This window comes from Lytechinus variegatus, chromosome 2 (assembly GCF_018143015.1).
Source record: "Lytechinus variegatus isolate NC3 chromosome 2, Lvar_3.0, whole genome shotgun sequence".
NCBI classification, from domain to species: domain Eukaryota; kingdom Metazoa; phylum Echinodermata; class Echinoidea; order Temnopleuroida; family Toxopneustidae; genus Lytechinus; species Lytechinus variegatus.
Window position 1 is genome coordinate 20,556,094 of NC_054741.1, and position 17,509 is coordinate 20,573,602.

Below are 17,509 nucleotides of genomic sequence, written 5' to 3' on the forward strand. Positions count from 1 at the left end.
TTGTTGGATATATATCTTCCATTAAAGTGTCCTTTTTCCAGATCAAAATATCAAAATTTTCAGCTCACGCTCGCATCTATTGTTCTTCTAGATACCCATCTTAATCATTGGTACCAAAAATGCTAAGAATATAAAGCTTTCAGGTCAGAATATAAAGAAATTTCAGCTCGCTCTCTAGTGAGATACATGTATCGACCCTCGTCATTAGTTACTACAAACCTAAACAGGTACATTTTTCCTGTTTTCATGACATACTAAAAAAAATTTAGCTCGCGCTTCGCGCTCGCATTGTTGGTGAAGGTGAGATATGTGTCTCTTTTTCATGAGTTATATATATATATATATATATTGTGATCTAGCGCCTTTGGATTGTTGATTCATAATTTTGCCCCCCCCCCATCTGAAAAGTGGATCGACGCCCCTGTTTATACATCATGCTCAATAAACAGATCACTATGTACATGGTCCAGTCAATTTTTGTCATTTATTCTCGGTATGAGTTTAGAATAGGCTTACTTGTAACACAAATTGAATTTTCAAAAAAAAATTATACAAGTATAGTACACTACAACAATGAAGGAATTTCCAAGAACACCATGCATATCAACCACTCCCAAATGTCCTAACTTGTGATTTTAGTGGGGGTAATGTTGAAATATCCCCATCCACAAGAAAATTTGTGTCAATCATCCCCCCAACCAAGAATACCGATCGCCCATGGGGGCAGGTAATCCACGGAAATTCCATGGGGGAATGGGAGCAGAGCGCGAAGTCGGAAATGATCGAGGAGCTATATGTTTTTAGTTAACGTTAGATCTTATAGGTCCTACAGCTCGTCTGCACGCATTTGAAATTGAAAATAACTCGCTTGAGCGCGGAGCATTGAAAATAACTCGCTTGAGCGCGGAGCACTGCCCACCTAATGACCGGGAGGAACTTGCTAGCCTGATAGTTTTGATTTACAAACTTTTCAAGGTATCCCTAGGTAGGTTTAATTAATTTTTTTGTAGTTATATTAGAAAAAATAAAAGAAGTTCCTGCAGCAGAGTCTCGAGAACACCTGTAATCTTGCCGAATTGCGTAATAATCATTCTGTAAATTCATAAAACAAGTATTTTCCTGCAATTTAACAGAACAGGTCTGTTTAAAAAGGGGGAAAAGGGTGTTTTATTCAAGGAAATTTGTAAGATTCCATACATCAAATACCAATTTCCTGTAAGATTACGCAATTCGGTAAGATTACAGGTGTTCTCGAGACTCTGCTGCAAGAACTTCTTCTATTTTTTTCTAACAGGGTGCAGGATTGTCAATGCGAGCATCAGGAATGATGATCACGCCCTTTAAAAATATACGCCCTATAAGCAAATTATGTTTCATAAAGACAGTGATGCAAAAAAAGAAACATTTTTCTTATGTAATGATATAATATACAATTCTGCCCCACTGCATATACGTTTCTCTTTCAGGGGGAAAAAGAGGGGGAAAAGAAGAGGAGGGAGACGAGTGAATAAAATAAGATGAGGGGAAGACTTGAAAAATAAATTTCATGTCGCTTTTCAAAATTTTCGTTCGCGCTTCGCGCTCGCATTGCCTGTTAGGTAATTTTCATATCTTGTTCAATATGGAGCTTAAATATCAAGTTTGGAAGTCAATAAACAAAACATATTTCATCTCGGAAATCAAACTTTAATTATTTTGTGTGATTTACAAATTGATTGTAGATAGCGCTCTGTAAAAATCTCAGTTTTATGGTCTGAATATTAACATTTTTTCTGCTCGCGCTGCGCTCTCGCAAATTTTGATTTATCAGGTACCTATTATTTTCGTGTATTCCATAAAGTTTTCAAAATATCCCTTTTCAGGTCTGATTATAAAAACGTATCAGCTAGCGCTGCACGCTCGCATTTTGATTGGCGAGTTATGTATATGTCTCAATGTTGATTATACAACAAAACATGCATCAAAAATCCCATTTTCATGACAGTGTATAAAGAAATAGGCTCGCAATTTGCACTTGCATTTATGGTTAAAAATATATTAACTGATGCATATAATTACAAAGGTGCTTGAAATGTCCAGTTTTCAGGCCATAATATCATCAGATTTCGCGCCTTAGGCATTAATGAATAATTTAATGATAAGATTGTCCCTTTTGTTTTATATATCATGTCCTATGGATGTCCCGATCCTATATATGTCAAAACTCAAAGTAATTATAATATAAAATATCAGCTCTTTATTAAGTGCGATCCATATCCACCCACAATTTTCCTACAAAGTGCTTGAAATATATTGATATATCTTTTCACAGATCTGAATATCAAATAGTTTAAGCTCGCGCTTCGCTCTCGCTTTGATTTTCATGATAAAAGATGTATTTAGAATGCCTAGATTCTAGGTCTTAGCAATATGAAACACGCGCGCACATGTTCATTCAGATACTCAAATTTTTCTCTTAATTTAAATCACCATACAGTTTCAGATCACAATATCAAAAATTTTCCGCTCGCTCTTTGTGCTCGCAATATTTGATTTTTAAAATACATGTACATGTAACGTTATCATGGTTAACTGCATGCAGTCTGTAACAGGTACCTTTTCCATCGGTTCATTTCTGCTCGCGCTTCGCGTTTGTAGTAATTATTTAGTTTCATACACATCTTTTTCAGGATAGGAATCATTGCCCAGAATGCATGATTTAAAAAAAATAGCTGCACCGCGCTTCGCACTCACATTATATAAATTATGTTGATGACTATTAGGACTACCCCTTCAAAGAAACCAAAAATCTTCGCCCCCCTTATTGGCGAAGGCTGGATCCGCCCCTGGGGCTGGAGCGGTGGGGGGGGGGTGGGGATCTTTCTCTCGCTCTCGGGCTCGCGATCGAGCGAGCGAGCTAGCTCGCTCAGCTCGCTAGCTCCGCTGATCCTGCGCACATATGCGCAAGCGCAAATAAGAAGAGCCCACAAAATGGCGACTTATATGTGTGAAGCATGACTCTTAAAATCAATGAGAATGGCTGCATCTGCCGAGGTAAAGTATCTCAAGAAACGTTTAGATTTTCCACCGATGCATATGTTTCGTGTTGAGTATATTTTCAATTCAAATACATGTGATACATTGTCGAGAAACGGTATTTTTCTGCTGTTTGCTACAGCTGTGTGCACTCGTCCACTCCTGTTTTTGCTGATCTGCGACTGTGTGTGTGAACTGTACTGTAGGATGGGAGTCGGGTGTCCAAATACTTTTGTTTTTGAAGCCTTCTTTTTTGTCTTTGGATTACACTAGAATATGTATTCAATAGTTGTAATCATCTTCTATTTTGTTCTCTATAATATTTCCTAACATTTTGTACTAAAAATTGATGAAACTTCACTTGAAATCAGGGGCGGAAATCTCCCAAAAAGGTAGGGGGACAAGGATCTGGAAAATTTGACAAGCAAAAAAAAAAAAAATCATCTCGTCCCAAAACGTTTTATTCCCATTTTGAGTAACCCAGGGGGTGACACGACAATATCTCAGAGGTCATAGAATTAGAGAGAGGATAGTAATAGTTTTTTGTCCAGAATGATGTAAAGATTAGGATTATAGTTTATTTAAATTTAGTTTTTGAGGTTAAGTGTTCTGGTTCGCTTAATGTGCAGACTTTCCATTGGAGCAATTGTCGCCTAGGCAAATGTCATGGATCCACCCAGGGAACTCCCGCCCGCATAGTGGGCGGGAGCCCAGGACCTTACGTGTAATTGACCATACTCACCTGACTAGCGTGAAGTATGGTCAAAATAATTCTCCGAATAAATAGTTAAAACAGAAATCAAGCACTTACCACGATTATATGGATGAAAGTCTAACGAGTGGCAGTTTCCTGACATCTGGGCACAAACTGGAACCTCAAAAAAACGAAAAGTTATCCTACCCCAGTCTCGATCGGCCATTTTTGTTATGAATCGTAACAAAATGGCTAATCGAGACTGGGGTAGGAGAAAACTTATCGTTTTGATTTTTAATCCAAGTTGGCTGTAGAGCTGCCAACTTGGTCAAGGTCAAGTCCACCCCAGAAAAATGTTGATTTGATTAAATAGAGAAATATCAAACTAGCATAACATTGAAAGTTTCATCAAAATAAGATGTAAAATAAAAAAGTTATGACATTTTAAAGTTTCACTTATTTTTCACAAAACAGTGATAAGCACAACTCAGTTACATGCAAATGAGACAGACGATGATGTCCCTCACTATTTCTTTTGTTTTTTTTATTGTTTGAATTATACAATATTTCATTTTTTACAGATTTTTCAATGAGGACCAACTAGACTGAACCAGATAATATTAAACAATGCTAATTCCACATGCTCAGTGAGGAATTAATCGTTTCATCTAACAATGAGGAGAATATTACAATATTTCATGTAATAAAATACTGTACAAAATAAATAGTGAGTGGATGATGTCATCAGTCTCCTCATTTGTATACCGACCAGGGTGTGCATATAACAGTTTTATGAAATTTAGTGAAACTTTGAAATATAACTTTCTTATTTCACATCCGATTTTGATTGAATTGTCAGTGTTATGCTTGTTGGGTGAAGTTGGACTTTGCCACTTTGGCTCGATGTGAAAGTCATTTGAGCTGTGATGTAGGCAGTAGGCCTATCACATATTTGTTTTTTAAAATTTCTGTGCTCTGAATTCACTAAAGATTTCCTGTAAGATGCTCAAACATGATGAAAAGGCATACTAAGCATGCTGTTATACAGATTAATTTTTTTTTGTATGACAGGAAGTAACGTTTGGAGACTTCAGTGCTCTTTGCTTGGAGGAATATCAAGCCATCTTCCAGGAACCCCTGCAAAGCTCTGATGTAGAGGTAAATTGGGGAAAGATAATGTATAAAGTCACAAAACATTTAAGTCAAGTGTCATAAAATTATCACAGATGCCATTACCTTTGCTGTCATTTAACATTTTAGTAGTGTATAATCTTCCATTGTAATTTCGTAAATCATAAGTCATGTTGACAAAAGGGTCCTTTGAATATACTTCCAGGATTTTTTTCTTATCATATCCTCTTTCATTTGAAAAAATGTAATTGTCATTTTAATAGTAAATCGGAGTACCAAGCAATTAGATTCTTGAGTCCAGGAAGATGGGCTTACATGTAAGACATACTTGTGTATGTTGTTCACTAATTTAAAAGTTTGCAAAGCTGAAAAATGTTATTTTTCTTCTTATCTGATTTTGATCAAGTGTTCAGCATTTTTTTGTTTTTATTCAATTTAAACAAATCTGAAATTATAGTACCTCCTTAATAGAATGATATTGATTTGCAAATGTAACTTTCTTTCACACAGTTTCCATGGGATGATAAAAGCATCGGTAGGAGCAGTGTGCCAAGTGGTAAGGTTTAAAAAAAAATGTGTGTGTGCTTGTATGTGTAATTTTGTTTTTCCATACATGTAATGACCAGATGTGTCAAGATATCATAGCAGAGTTGCAAAAGCCCTCAACTTGAAATGCAAGGTTTGAGGCTAAGGCATGTTACAGTATATTGTACTTTTATTACATACATGTGAAATAAATTGTAATTGGCATATTAATATCTTTGAAGTGTTTTGAGAAAATGGTTGGCATCAATCAGGTGTGATTTATTGGTCTGAGTTATGCTCAGAGACTCGCCTTTACCATCACCTTCGACAAAGTGCCATTTAATCTTGTACACGTGTGTGCTTATTTTTGTGTCTTTATTTATATTTTGATTCCATAGCACTTACATGTATGGTCTCGCTTGCATAGCAGAGCGATACTATTATAGGCGCCGCTTTTCCGACGGCGGCAGCGTCAACATGAAATCTTAACCAAGGTTAAGTTTTTTTAAATGTCATAAATTAGAAAGTTTTTGGATGTAGTACATAAAACTTGGACATAAGATCAATCAAGTATCACTAAACATCCTGTGCGAGTTTCAGGTCACATGACCAAGGTCAAAGGTCATATAGGGTCAAAAGAATTTGGCCATGTTGGGAGTATATATAGAATTGCTATCATAACCTTGAAAGTTTATGGATCTAGTTCATAAAACTAAAACATAGAGTAATCAAGTATCATTTAACATCTTGTGTGAGTTTTAGGTCACATGACCATTGTAAAATGTCATTTTAGGTCAATGAAATTTGGCCATGTTGGGGGTATTGTTGAATTGCTGTCATAACTGAAGGGTAATAGAGTATCACTTATTGTTTTGCACGAGTCTTAGGTCACATGCTCATGGTCAAAGGTCATTAAGGGTAAATGAATATACTGTTTAATTATCATATGAATGATGTTTTCTGTGAACAATTATTCAATAGTTGCTTTCAAAGTCAGCACTACTGCTATATTGAATCGCGTAATCCAGGCAAGACTGCCAGAGGCGATCCACTTGTTTTGTCTTATTAAAGCAAGGTGTTTTGGATGATCTCTTCTCCTTTCATGATTTGCAGGAAATGTTGGTAGTGCTAACTGTACCCTCAGCCAGCAAGCTTTCTTGAAACAGCCAATACTACAGAGTACTCCAGTTGTTGGTAACAATGTTGCTACATCGGAGCTTTGCTACGATGGTCGTCAAAACTGTCACCATGACTTGGCCAACAATTCCTCCAGCACAGGTGTACTAGTCACCAGGGAATATCCAGAAGTCCATTCTCAGCAGTGGGTCAACCAGTCAGCTGGGGTTGCAGCCTCTGAACCCCTGGACCACAGCTCTGCCGGGGTCGACGGTACCGACCAACAACAGGAACAAGGCCTCAAGAAGAGACGCAACAAGAAAAAGCGTGATCCAGAGTACTACAAAAGCTACTATGATCGTGTGCAGGGTAGCTTGGACAACGATAGCGGGGCTGATAGTGGAAGTGCAAAAGAGGACTCTAGATATGGTGGGACGGTAGAGTATGTTCCCCCATCAGCACCTGTCGAGCAGAATCAATACACATCTGAAGTGAATGCCGCCCCTGCTCTCAGTTATGAATATAATGCAGATGAAAAGAGCACAGAGAGAACTAATTCATATATTGAATCGGTATATCCAAGCACTAGCTATGTGCCTACAAGAACAGCAGATATGTCTGATGATAAACAAATCACATCAGATTATAATGAGGAATCTGTGCCATCATGTGTTAGTGTTAACATGCCTGCTGTAGAGACTGTGGATGTAGATGATGGCAATGTGAACAATGATCTTGCCAATACCGAGCAAGACAATGACGTTGCTTCCATTGAGCCACCTGTCCCCACCATACACATATCACCCATTGAGAATACAACACCAAATGTGCAAAGCGGTACTTCCCTTGATGAGAGCTTTCCTACTGCTACGGCAGAAGGATCTGGTGAACAGCCAGCTGCAGCACCGGCCTCTGCTGCTCCTCCTGCAGTCAAATCTTGGGCAAGTCTCTTCAAAGGAAGCTCTGGAGGTCAAGGACAGCCACCCAGTGCACCATATGTGGCTATCAGTGTTGTCACTGAGCCATCTCCTGGAGAGGAGTCAGATGATGGTTCCATTTCTTTGGTCACAACTGATAAAGATCCACATGCCAAGAGATTAGGAGGTAAGGATCTATTTTAAAATCATGAAATATTCAAGATTAAAGTTTTCATTTAAGTCAATTTGAAGTCTTGAGAATAATCACAGAGGCAAATATTACGACTACATGAAACTGAGAATATATCATCTATCACATCTAGAACCACCGCAAGTTATGGACCTGAATGACCCTTTTGTTTACAGGCACTTTGATCGATAAGAGCCGAGTCAAAGTGGGCGGTCCATAGGTGACCGACCGATTCCACCGGTCAATGATGCAATTTTTTCCAGACTGGTGGATTACTAAAATACGTAAGAAATTTAGTTAGAATATCAACTACCAATACTTTTAGACTTATATATCATCATCTAGATCCATATCGTGCCAATAAATTCTAGCAAGAAAATGGAGTAATCTCAATACTATGATTTTTATAGCTCCACTTGGTTGATTAAAGGTTCAGAAATTTTATGTCATGTGAAAGTTTTGATATATATAGATAAGGAAGTATAGGCCTTGTAGCAGTTGATTTTGAAAATCTGTGGTAACACTGAATTCTTTTTTTAATTTTAGCGGTCACCAGTCAATAAAAGCTATGGGTCAACCCAAACCTAGTCTTGATGAAATTTTATATTTTCATGTTTCTACTGTTTTGATTTTTTCCCCAGAACACTTGAATAAAGTGATCCCGTCACACCATCCCATGAACCTGCAGCCACGTGGTCTCATTAATACAGCCAACTGGTGCTACATCAACAGTGTATCCTCTTATAAACATCATTGGATGATATGAATACTAGTAATTACAATGAAGAAATGGAAGTAGATGCTTTATATTGTTCAATTGTGCACTATACATGTACGTATACACGGTGCTCATGCTGCTCCAAATTATACTGCCGTAACTCTGCCAGCCAATAAAGTGTAATAAGGGCAGCATTCAAACAATTCCTTAATACCTGGGTACACATTCATTTAATTCCATGCTTGGAGGAGAAGGGGGGGGCAAGTATAGTGATATCTTTGACTTTTTAAAATGCTTTCATGTTGTGTGAATCATTAACTTGTTTACATTGCTGATAGGCAGATACTTCATTTTGTCAAACATTATTATCTGCGTACTTTAACCTCTAGATCTGATTAAATTGGGCAGATTATTCACTTGTTTTATTTGTAGGAGAAAGTTGTGTTGTAGAGCTTTGCATATTTGTGGTGATTCCTTTGACTGATTCGATACAGATTCTTCAAGCATTATTATCTTGCCCACCATTCTATCACATTATGAAGAATATGCCTCTCAACCATGGAGTACGCAAGTCAAGCTCAACCCCCATGCTGGATGCCATGTAAGTAACACTGTAGATCTTAAACTCAAGACCATTGTTAAACATAGCCGCACCTGAGGAAGCTCATTTCGGGTTGCTATTTCCAAAAGGAGAGGGTTGTGATGATGACAATGAAAGGAATGATATCAGTTGTGATGGTAAAAACAATTTTAGGTGATGTTGATGCGATCTTGTAATGGTGGTTATGGTGGGGATGGGGATGATGATTATGTATATGATAATAGTAATTATGATGATGATGATGGTGATGAAGACGATGATGATGGTTGTGGTACGATGGTGGTGGATCGATGATGACGATGGTGATGGTAATAATGATGATGATTATAGTGATAGTGATGATAGTGATGATTCTAACAGTAGTCATCTGGATGATTTAATGGAGGCAATGTGACAAAAGTTGACAAAGATGTACAATATCAGGATGTAGTTTTGTGAGACTATAGGCGCTTGGTAGTTTTTGTTAATGCTCATTCTATAGTTTTCAAGTCAGCACTGCTGCTATATTGAATATCGTAATTAATGGATACGTGACTGCCAGAGGTGCTCCACTTTGTTAAGAAAGTTCTAGTCATGTTATTTTGCCATTTAATAAATTTAATTATAAAAATAGAATCATATCTTCAATATTTATAGGTGATAGTATGTGTGATGGAATTACATATAGAATAGAAAGAGTCAATTATTTCTTGTTCGATACTCTTGTACTTCAGGTATCAATTTCTGAAGGAGTTTCAGGAGATAAAGGGTAAGCGCTCACCCCAAGACCTGCGCCCTGGTACGTGCTTCGAGCCAACAGTCATCTATCAAATGCTTTCTGTTGCCAATACTTCTCTTTCTGTGAAGGTAAGACACACAACCAAAGTCAAGTCATCTCTGGTGTTTAATAAGTCATGGAGTCAAATTTAGAAGATTTACAATGTTTACAATCATCCCTATGGTGCAGTTATAACATTGAAACCTTATTGTCAATGATCGTAGAACATTTTTCTACGATCGATTCCATTGACTACAATGTACAATCAATCGTGAAAATAAAGTATATGATTATTTGCTAACCGTTGTGTTACAGGACCCAGATATAACCTTTGTCCAGTGTTCTTGACATCAAGGAATGTCCCCTGTTAACTACTTGTGCATGTACCATGAAACCTACTGTAATAATCCCAATGATAATAATTTTGGATATTTGTATAGTCCATATATCCACCTTGTAAGGTGCTCAAGATGCTCCTATATTACCCTGGCTAATCTAGGCTACCACAGCACTCGCAAGTTTTTGAGGAGGAATTACTTCCTAACGGTACCCATTTACCTGGCCTGGGCTTAGTGCAGCACATTGTGGATCAATTTGATATGTGCATTTGTTCTAAAAAGTTAATGAACCCCACCACAAGAGCACTTTTTCATGCTTAATGTTGAATGTAGACAACAACAGTACGATGTTTGACAAGCCCATAGAAACAAACTTACTATTTTATCACCTGACTTAACAACATGGACCTGGCCACAAAGGATTATCTATTATCAGGGGGGGTGCTGTGACAATGCTCAGCACCCTCAATAACAATAGAATAATCCCTGTGGACAGGGTTCTGCTTCACAAAGAATTATCTATAAACATGGCAGAACTTGAACACTTAAAATGTCTTCACTTTCTGGTGGGGTTCATTTACTTTTTTAGCACCACTGTACCTTCTCATGTCAATAAGTTTTTATGATCTATGTATTATGATGTGTTTGCTGAGCAGCATGGTCGCCAAGAGGATGCAGAAGAGTTCTTGTCATGCTTGTTGAATGGTCTCCATGATGAGATGACTTCGCTCATTCAGCTTTACAATGGAGAAGACGTTAATGCCATCGGTAAGCAAGAATTATAAAGTTATTATGAAATTCACCCAAACATTGTGTGTCTGAACAGCAATGTGACAAGACATGTGAGAAAAATAACCCTCAGTAGATTAAAGAAATATAACTGTATTTCACCAAACCATCAAAATTTTGGTTGGACCCCCCCTCTCCCATGCTACATGATGTTTCCGTGGTTATTTTGCATAAATTTTGTATAAAGGATCCTTGACAAGTACTTGGCCATCCGCTGCATTGAATCACTGTATCATTTCAGGTTGTCTTCAGAAGAAAGACATATGTTCATTATGAAATAGCATGCATATGATCTGGAGGCAGGAGGGTGTCAATTCAATGAGATGCATAATTTGGCTTGGTGAAGGGCCAAGTATGAATACATTAATTATTTAAGTTTTCTCTCCTCTTCCCTTACCACCAACTGCTCCTCTTGGTGGATTAATACAAAATATTGAAATGTTACCATATTTGTCATTGTGTGGTAGATGTGTCACTATTATTAGAATGCATTCTTGATATGAATAGATCCCAAACAGAATGGCCCATCATCTGTGGCAGTTGCTAATGGTGATGTTGGTAATGGTCATCAGGAGGAAGGTAGTGATGATGATGATGAATGGGAGCAGGTCGGACCACGGAACAAGTCCAGCATCACAAGAAAGGTGATTATGATCTCGGTCAACCCCCCCCCCCCAAGTACACTTTAGACCCGTGAATTGTCCACCATTACGGTCTTTCAATAAATTTTCTACTAGTAGGCAGATCTATTTATTGGTTTGGTCACACAACCCATAGTGCACCTCTGTGCATGTGATCTCTGGCAAATTTTGTAGAAATTCCTTGCATCGCATTTACAGGTCTGCATTTCCCTTTCAAGCTTGTAGGAGTACGAAGAACATGCAATGTGGCTTTTTGACATGTCCATTAAACACTGTGTGTGGTTATCTGTTCTTACAAATGCAACCATATTCAAATGAATAGGTTATAACTATAGGAGTTAGCCTACTCAACTCTCTGCAAGACCATAAAACTGCACTTGTGTTGTGGAACAGGCTTCTTGGTTATTAACTTTTATCCTAACTTGCTAACTATTTTCTCAATCAGGGTTCCCAGCCCATCAGGGATTTCTTGGAAAATTATTTTACTTTTTTTTTCCAGTCAGGGAAAAATGCCTCAAATGAGGGAAAAAATCAGAATTTTGATCAGCCCATAAGTCGAAAGCATGGTAGTCAGTCAGAGTCTGTTATGTGTTGTTGCATATCAAAACAACATCCATTGAATGACTAGTTATGATGGTACTAATTAGTATTACATTATTGTTTATATACTGAAAATACATGTAATTCACTGCAACAACTTGCAAAACATGCAAAACTGGGAATGGGTGTAAATAATTATCAGGGAATTTTTAAACTTCATCAGGGAAAAAAAAAAGCTGGGAATCCTGTAGATATTTGTACAAGTTACAATTCAAAATTAATCTTATACTTACAAGCAGTAATTAGACCCATGTAAGTCATTGTAAAAAGTATATAAGGATTAATGGGCCTTTTTAAAAGTCAGGCCCACTTTGTAATGAAACTGTAATTCTGTGAGAAGTTCAACTAGGCAACTGCCTCTTAGACATTAAAATGTTCTTATAGAACTGGACTGGAACCATATTCTGTGAAATTGTTCAATTCTGTTTCGAGGGAGCATTATTTAGAATCCCCCTGCTACTCTCCACTAATTATGTTCCGATCTTTGAATCCATCCCTCTTTACAGGCCCAGTTCTCAAGTTCCCCTCTCTCTAAGATCTTTGGAGGTATCATGAGATCTGCTCTTCATCAACATGGCTCTAAAGAGTCTGCTACTCTGCAGCCTTTCTTCTCTCTCCAGCTAGACATTCAGGTAGGTTTTCATGTATTAAAGACATCTATTTGCTATTATTACCACGGCTAAAGCTGGGGTGATGATATCGAGCGCTGTGTATCCTCAGGCAAAAAACGCTTTATAAATCCAGCCATCATTTATTATTTTTTTTATGTATACCTCTACCAAAGCAGATTAACTTGACTTTCTAGGATCAGCTTGTGCATTGTGTAACCATATTGATACCAGATAAGAAATTTATTATATCTGCAAATATTCTGTTGTTGCAAAATGTAATAAACCTATGTAGTATGCTATGTTTTTATTAACCAAGTTGTATTTTTATTGGTCTTTATTAACTTCAGTCTCCAGACATCTGGAACCTGAAGGAAGCCTTGGATAACCTTGGAAATAAGGAATCTGTCCATGGATTCATGTCAAACAAGACTAAGAAAGAAGTGAGTGCTTAATATGATATCATTTTTGTATTTCTTATGCAAGTTTGATCAAAATTGTCTGTGAAATTTGTTGTTGTGCAGAGCATATCTAGGATTCCCATAGATTTTGAAAATGGAATGGCTAGTCGGGCATTGGGTTTCGAGTTTGTATCCATTATGTTCCATAGCTCCAGGACAGTGTCATAAAGCAGTTTACTGATTACTTAAAAATTACTGCAAAATGATCAGGGGGCAGTAACACAAAGCTTATTGATAACAAACATTGTAGAACATTTTGTTACAAATGATTGCATTATCTACACTATACAATTAATCATAAAAAATAAAGCTTACAATCAGTCGCTACTCTTTTGTGTTACAGGACCCTAAAGTTGATGTAGGATCTTTGTTGTTAACATTCTTTGAAATATAAGTTGATTTGTCAAAAACTCAGTCCCACTTTGTTACATCAGGGAAATTTGAGGTTTCTGATTTTGCACAAGAATATGTTGATGTAGCTTTACAGAATGGAATAGTAAAAAATGCCGCTAAAGGTGATGCCTACTCTTCCTTTTTACAGTATATTGCAGATATAGAATAAACTGCCCTCCCCAAATTTCTGAGTAAATTTTATTACAACTGAAAGAAAAAATATTTAGACCATCAAATGCTGCAATGCTATATTTAAATGGTTGTCATATCTACTCTTTGTGAATTGGGGAAATAATTCTTCCATTGTGATCATAATGCCAATTTGTGGACAACGTTTGCAGGTTGAAGCGTTCCGTCGGGTCACTCTTGAAGAACTTCCACCGGTCCTCATTCTACATCTGAAGAGGTTCCTCTATGATAAGTCAGGAGGATGCCAGAAACTGATGAAGAAGATTGATTATGGCATGGAGATTGAAATCAATAAAGGTAAAGTAATGTTTTGAAAGCACCTTCCTTGTTAACATGAGACACGAGGTGGATGACAGGCTTGGCAGTAGGGAAATTCCATAAAATAATCAACCTTTTTGTAAACCCTACCCCAGTTGTTTGTGTTTATGGAGTGCTTTAAACCCTAAGTTACCTGGGCTATTTTGCGAGCTTAAAAGTCCTGGGAGGAGATTTTCATCAGGGATATTATTTCAGTCATAAATAGCATCAGACTAAATGACTGTTTTCAATAAACTTAAAATAGTCACTCATATATGAATTTTAGATGAAACAGATTTTTTTATTGACTTTTTAAATGATATACAAGCAATTTTGAGCAATTTTGGTCTGACAATGCACTTACATAATTTTGTGTAATTTCGTAATCATGTGCCTGGGCCTCACAAATTTGTTCTCCAAAGTTGTGCAAGACTTAAATGTAAAAATTCAGCGAGCGGCACTGTAAAAACTTTCACACAACAGATATATAATAAAAGACTATTGAGGGGGCTAAAAAGGCCCACCCCAGGTAACTTATTAAATAAAAAACAGAGATAAAAACCATTTCAGTAAGATCCCCCAATATAGGCCTTGGATGTACATATTTAATGGAATTGCCGTGCAGCGACAATGATAAATGGGACATGACAACAACAACAAAAAAGAATATTTATAGTTGAATTGGTGAATCAGAAGTTAAAAATCTTTTTCTCTCATGAATGATGCTTGATTTACTTCTTTCTTACTCTCCAGTGCATCTTCTATCACAACCCTTCTATACTTGTCTACTTGCTTCTTCCAAGATTTGCAAAACCCCTTTCCCTCTCGCCATGAAAATTGCAGGGCCCTCCTGCCCACAGAGGATTATTCTATTGTTACTGGGGGTGCTGAACATTGTCACAGCACCCCCGTAACAATATATAATCCTCCATTGCCAGGTCCATGTGAAATTGTACACACAAATATAAGAAAGAGACCTCAAAGCATCTGTATCACAAGAAAGAAGCTGGAGAAGATCAAACTTTGTGTTTATATACATAAATAAATGCAGTGTAGAATAGTAAATTGTTGCAAATTGAATAAGACAGTATTTGGCTGAGATATATATGAATTGTGATGGTTGTTTACTATAAAAAGAAGCAGATAAACTTTCTGTTTCAGGAATTCAAACCAGGGCCCTGTCTTACGAAGAGTTTCAATTAATCCGATCAATCGGAACCCGATGGAAATCCATCATTGTCATAATTTTTTTCGACGACAAATTTGCAAAATGTTTTTTGTATGCAAGAAGAGCGCAGTAAATTTTCAAGAAAATAATGAATGCATGAATACACATCATAGCTAGAAAATATTTTGAACAAACGTGCATAATAGATGTTGATGTTTCTGGCCGTCCATAGTTGCGATGGATCGGATCAATCATAACTCTTTGTAAGACAGGCCCCTGGTTTTATTTGATTTTATATATGTGTAAGAAACATATTAGCATGGGAGTGATGAGGATATGCGATGACTTTTAACAGACAATGTTTAATTGATTTTCTTTACATTGGGACCTACTTTGAATATCTTCCCATTTCTTTTCAGACCTCATCTCTCCAAACACCAAGTCTCGAATTGGAGGGGTTCAAAGAACTTACAAGCTTTTTGCAGGTAACTTGTTTTTAGTAGTAGTAAATAAATCAGTTCATTCCATGAATTATGCTCTTGATATCATCCAAAGTCTGCAACTCAGTAGGTAGTTCTTCTTGTAACAATTTATTGTTATTCTGATTGCGTCATTGATTGCTTTAGATATGGTATCTGTTTCATTAAACATTTCTCTGAATTCAAGTATGAACTTTAAGACTCGTATTTGTAGCACATGTGATGTATCACAAGGACGATTGTATCAAGCAGGTAGCCTTGTTAAAGAGAAATGCCGGTAGTTGCAGTAAACACTGATTTCATGAGAAAGTCTGTAAAACCAGGCTTAATTGTCAGTATATCATCGAGGATCTAGATCTGGTACAGTTACATAAACTGAACTTTGTGAAATCTTGAAATTTACACTGAAAAATGTTCACACTGAAGATCACCGACACAGATAGGCACACGTGGGACAGTGTATTATTATTGCTGGAATAAAGACCCGACGGAAGTGACCGAATCCGCGCTTATTTTGCTTATTTCTCAGCAATTACACAATTTCTTCCAGAATCCTTTGGCACATATTTTTATTCATACTAACAGACACTTGAGTGGTCATTATATTAGATTCTGTAAATAGTCATTTTGAGATCGTTACCAGAACTGGAATTTATCTTTAATCTAAATCAACATTGGTTTTTACCTTTCATTGTAGTTGTGTACCACACAGGCAAAGAAGCATCTGGAGGTCATTACATAACAGATGTCTATCACGTAGGATCCAGTGGATGGCTCCGTTGTGATGATAGTATCGTCAAGCCGGTCAAGGCCCTACAAGTTACCAAGCCTCTATCAACGTGTATACCTTACTTGCTCTTCTATCGTAGGAAAGACTTGCTTACAAAACCTACAACTTCATGAAAGTGGATGAATCTTGGAATTGACAACTTGTATGGAGATAATTAATGGAATTCAATTTTGTGGTGATAAAGGAACTACTGTTGAGCCACTTTTGAGGGATGTATTTTTGATGATTTTTTTTTTTGACAGCATGGTCAAAACACTTGCTCTGAATTCTATGCCAGCTATAGAATTCTAAAGCATTTTCTTTGCTATTTTTTCCCTCCTTTTCTGTTTGATTGACAACGATATGATGTGATTGAGAACGTTGCACGGGATGCCTATAGTGAGAATGGATCCTCTCGATTACAAACTTCTGAATCGCTGCAGAAAGTTGTTCTATGTTCTTTTGATGATTATGATTATGACCTACTCATTGGATGATGACACCAGCTCTCTGACTGGTAACGGGAAGTTGCAAATTGAAGTGTGTGAAAGCAAATGTCTGCTTTGCATAACTGTGATATATTAGTTTTACAATGATCAATTACAGTTGGTGTACATGTGTTGATTATTTGGAATCTGCCCAGTCACTTGCAAAGAGAAAAAAATGTTCTCCAAAATCAACAGACTGCTCAAGGAACCTGACTTGTCTTGGAGATTGCAGTTTTATGGAATCACCTTTACCCTGATGGCTCTATTTGACTACATTGTAATTGTGTTGCTCAGAGGAAGATCATCTTGTGCCATTTGAATCTCACCTTGCAATATTGGAATAGAAAGCAAATTATATCAAACTTCATCATCAAGTGGTGGTTTAAAAGACAAGTTCCTGCAGACGTAAAATGAATCATCTTCTTTATGTTGATGGGATAATGTAAAAATAGAGTACTGTACTGCTATGTAAAGGAATATGTGTGATGCATGATAATTTGAGTTGATATGTTAGTAGGCTTTCTTCCCTTCTGACAGGAAAAGCTTGATTTTTCGTTTGAAGAATGATTAGAACTTGTCATTACTTTGTGGACACAGTCATTGGTCTAATACGTATGTAGAGGCA

General features: G+C 37.0%; 1 protein-coding gene across 1 annotated transcript; it reads left to right on the forward strand.

The window, feature by feature from the left end:
- The first annotated feature begins 2,946 nt into the window (after nucleotides 1–2,946).
- LOC121407535 (ubiquitin carboxyl-terminal hydrolase 10-like) lies at nucleotides 2,947–17,155 on the forward strand. Its single transcript, XM_041598668.1, has 14 exons — nucleotides 2,947–3,033; nucleotides 4,781–4,867; nucleotides 5,351–5,396; nucleotides 6,479–7,585; nucleotides 8,230–8,321; nucleotides 8,801–8,907; nucleotides 9,621–9,753; nucleotides 10,659–10,770; nucleotides 11,299–11,435; nucleotides 12,539–12,664; nucleotides 12,991–13,083; nucleotides 13,836–13,980; nucleotides 15,568–15,633; nucleotides 16,325–17,155. The coding sequence occupies exons 1-14, from the start codon at nucleotides 3,010–3,012 to the stop codon at nucleotides 16,528–16,530; spliced, it is 2,481 nt and encodes an 826-aa protein (XP_041454602.1). The 5' UTR covers nucleotides 2,947–3,009; the 3' UTR covers nucleotides 16,531–17,155.
- The last annotated feature ends 354 nt before the right edge of the window (nucleotides 17,156–17,509 follow it).

Bases quoted from the DNA above. Each gene is read 5' to 3' on its own strand.
- LOC121407535 (XM_041598668.1), top strand. From the start codon at position 3,010: ATGAGAATGGCTGCATCTGCCGAG. The intron at 5,397-6,478 runs GTAAGGTTTAAA...CATGATTTGCAG, and splicing joins TAGGAGCAGTGTGCCAAGTG to GAAATGTTGGTAGTGCTAAC. The intron at 15,634-16,324 runs GTAACTTGTTTT...CTTTCATTGTAG, and splicing joins AACTTACAAGCTTTTTGCAG to TTGTGTACCACACAGGCAAA.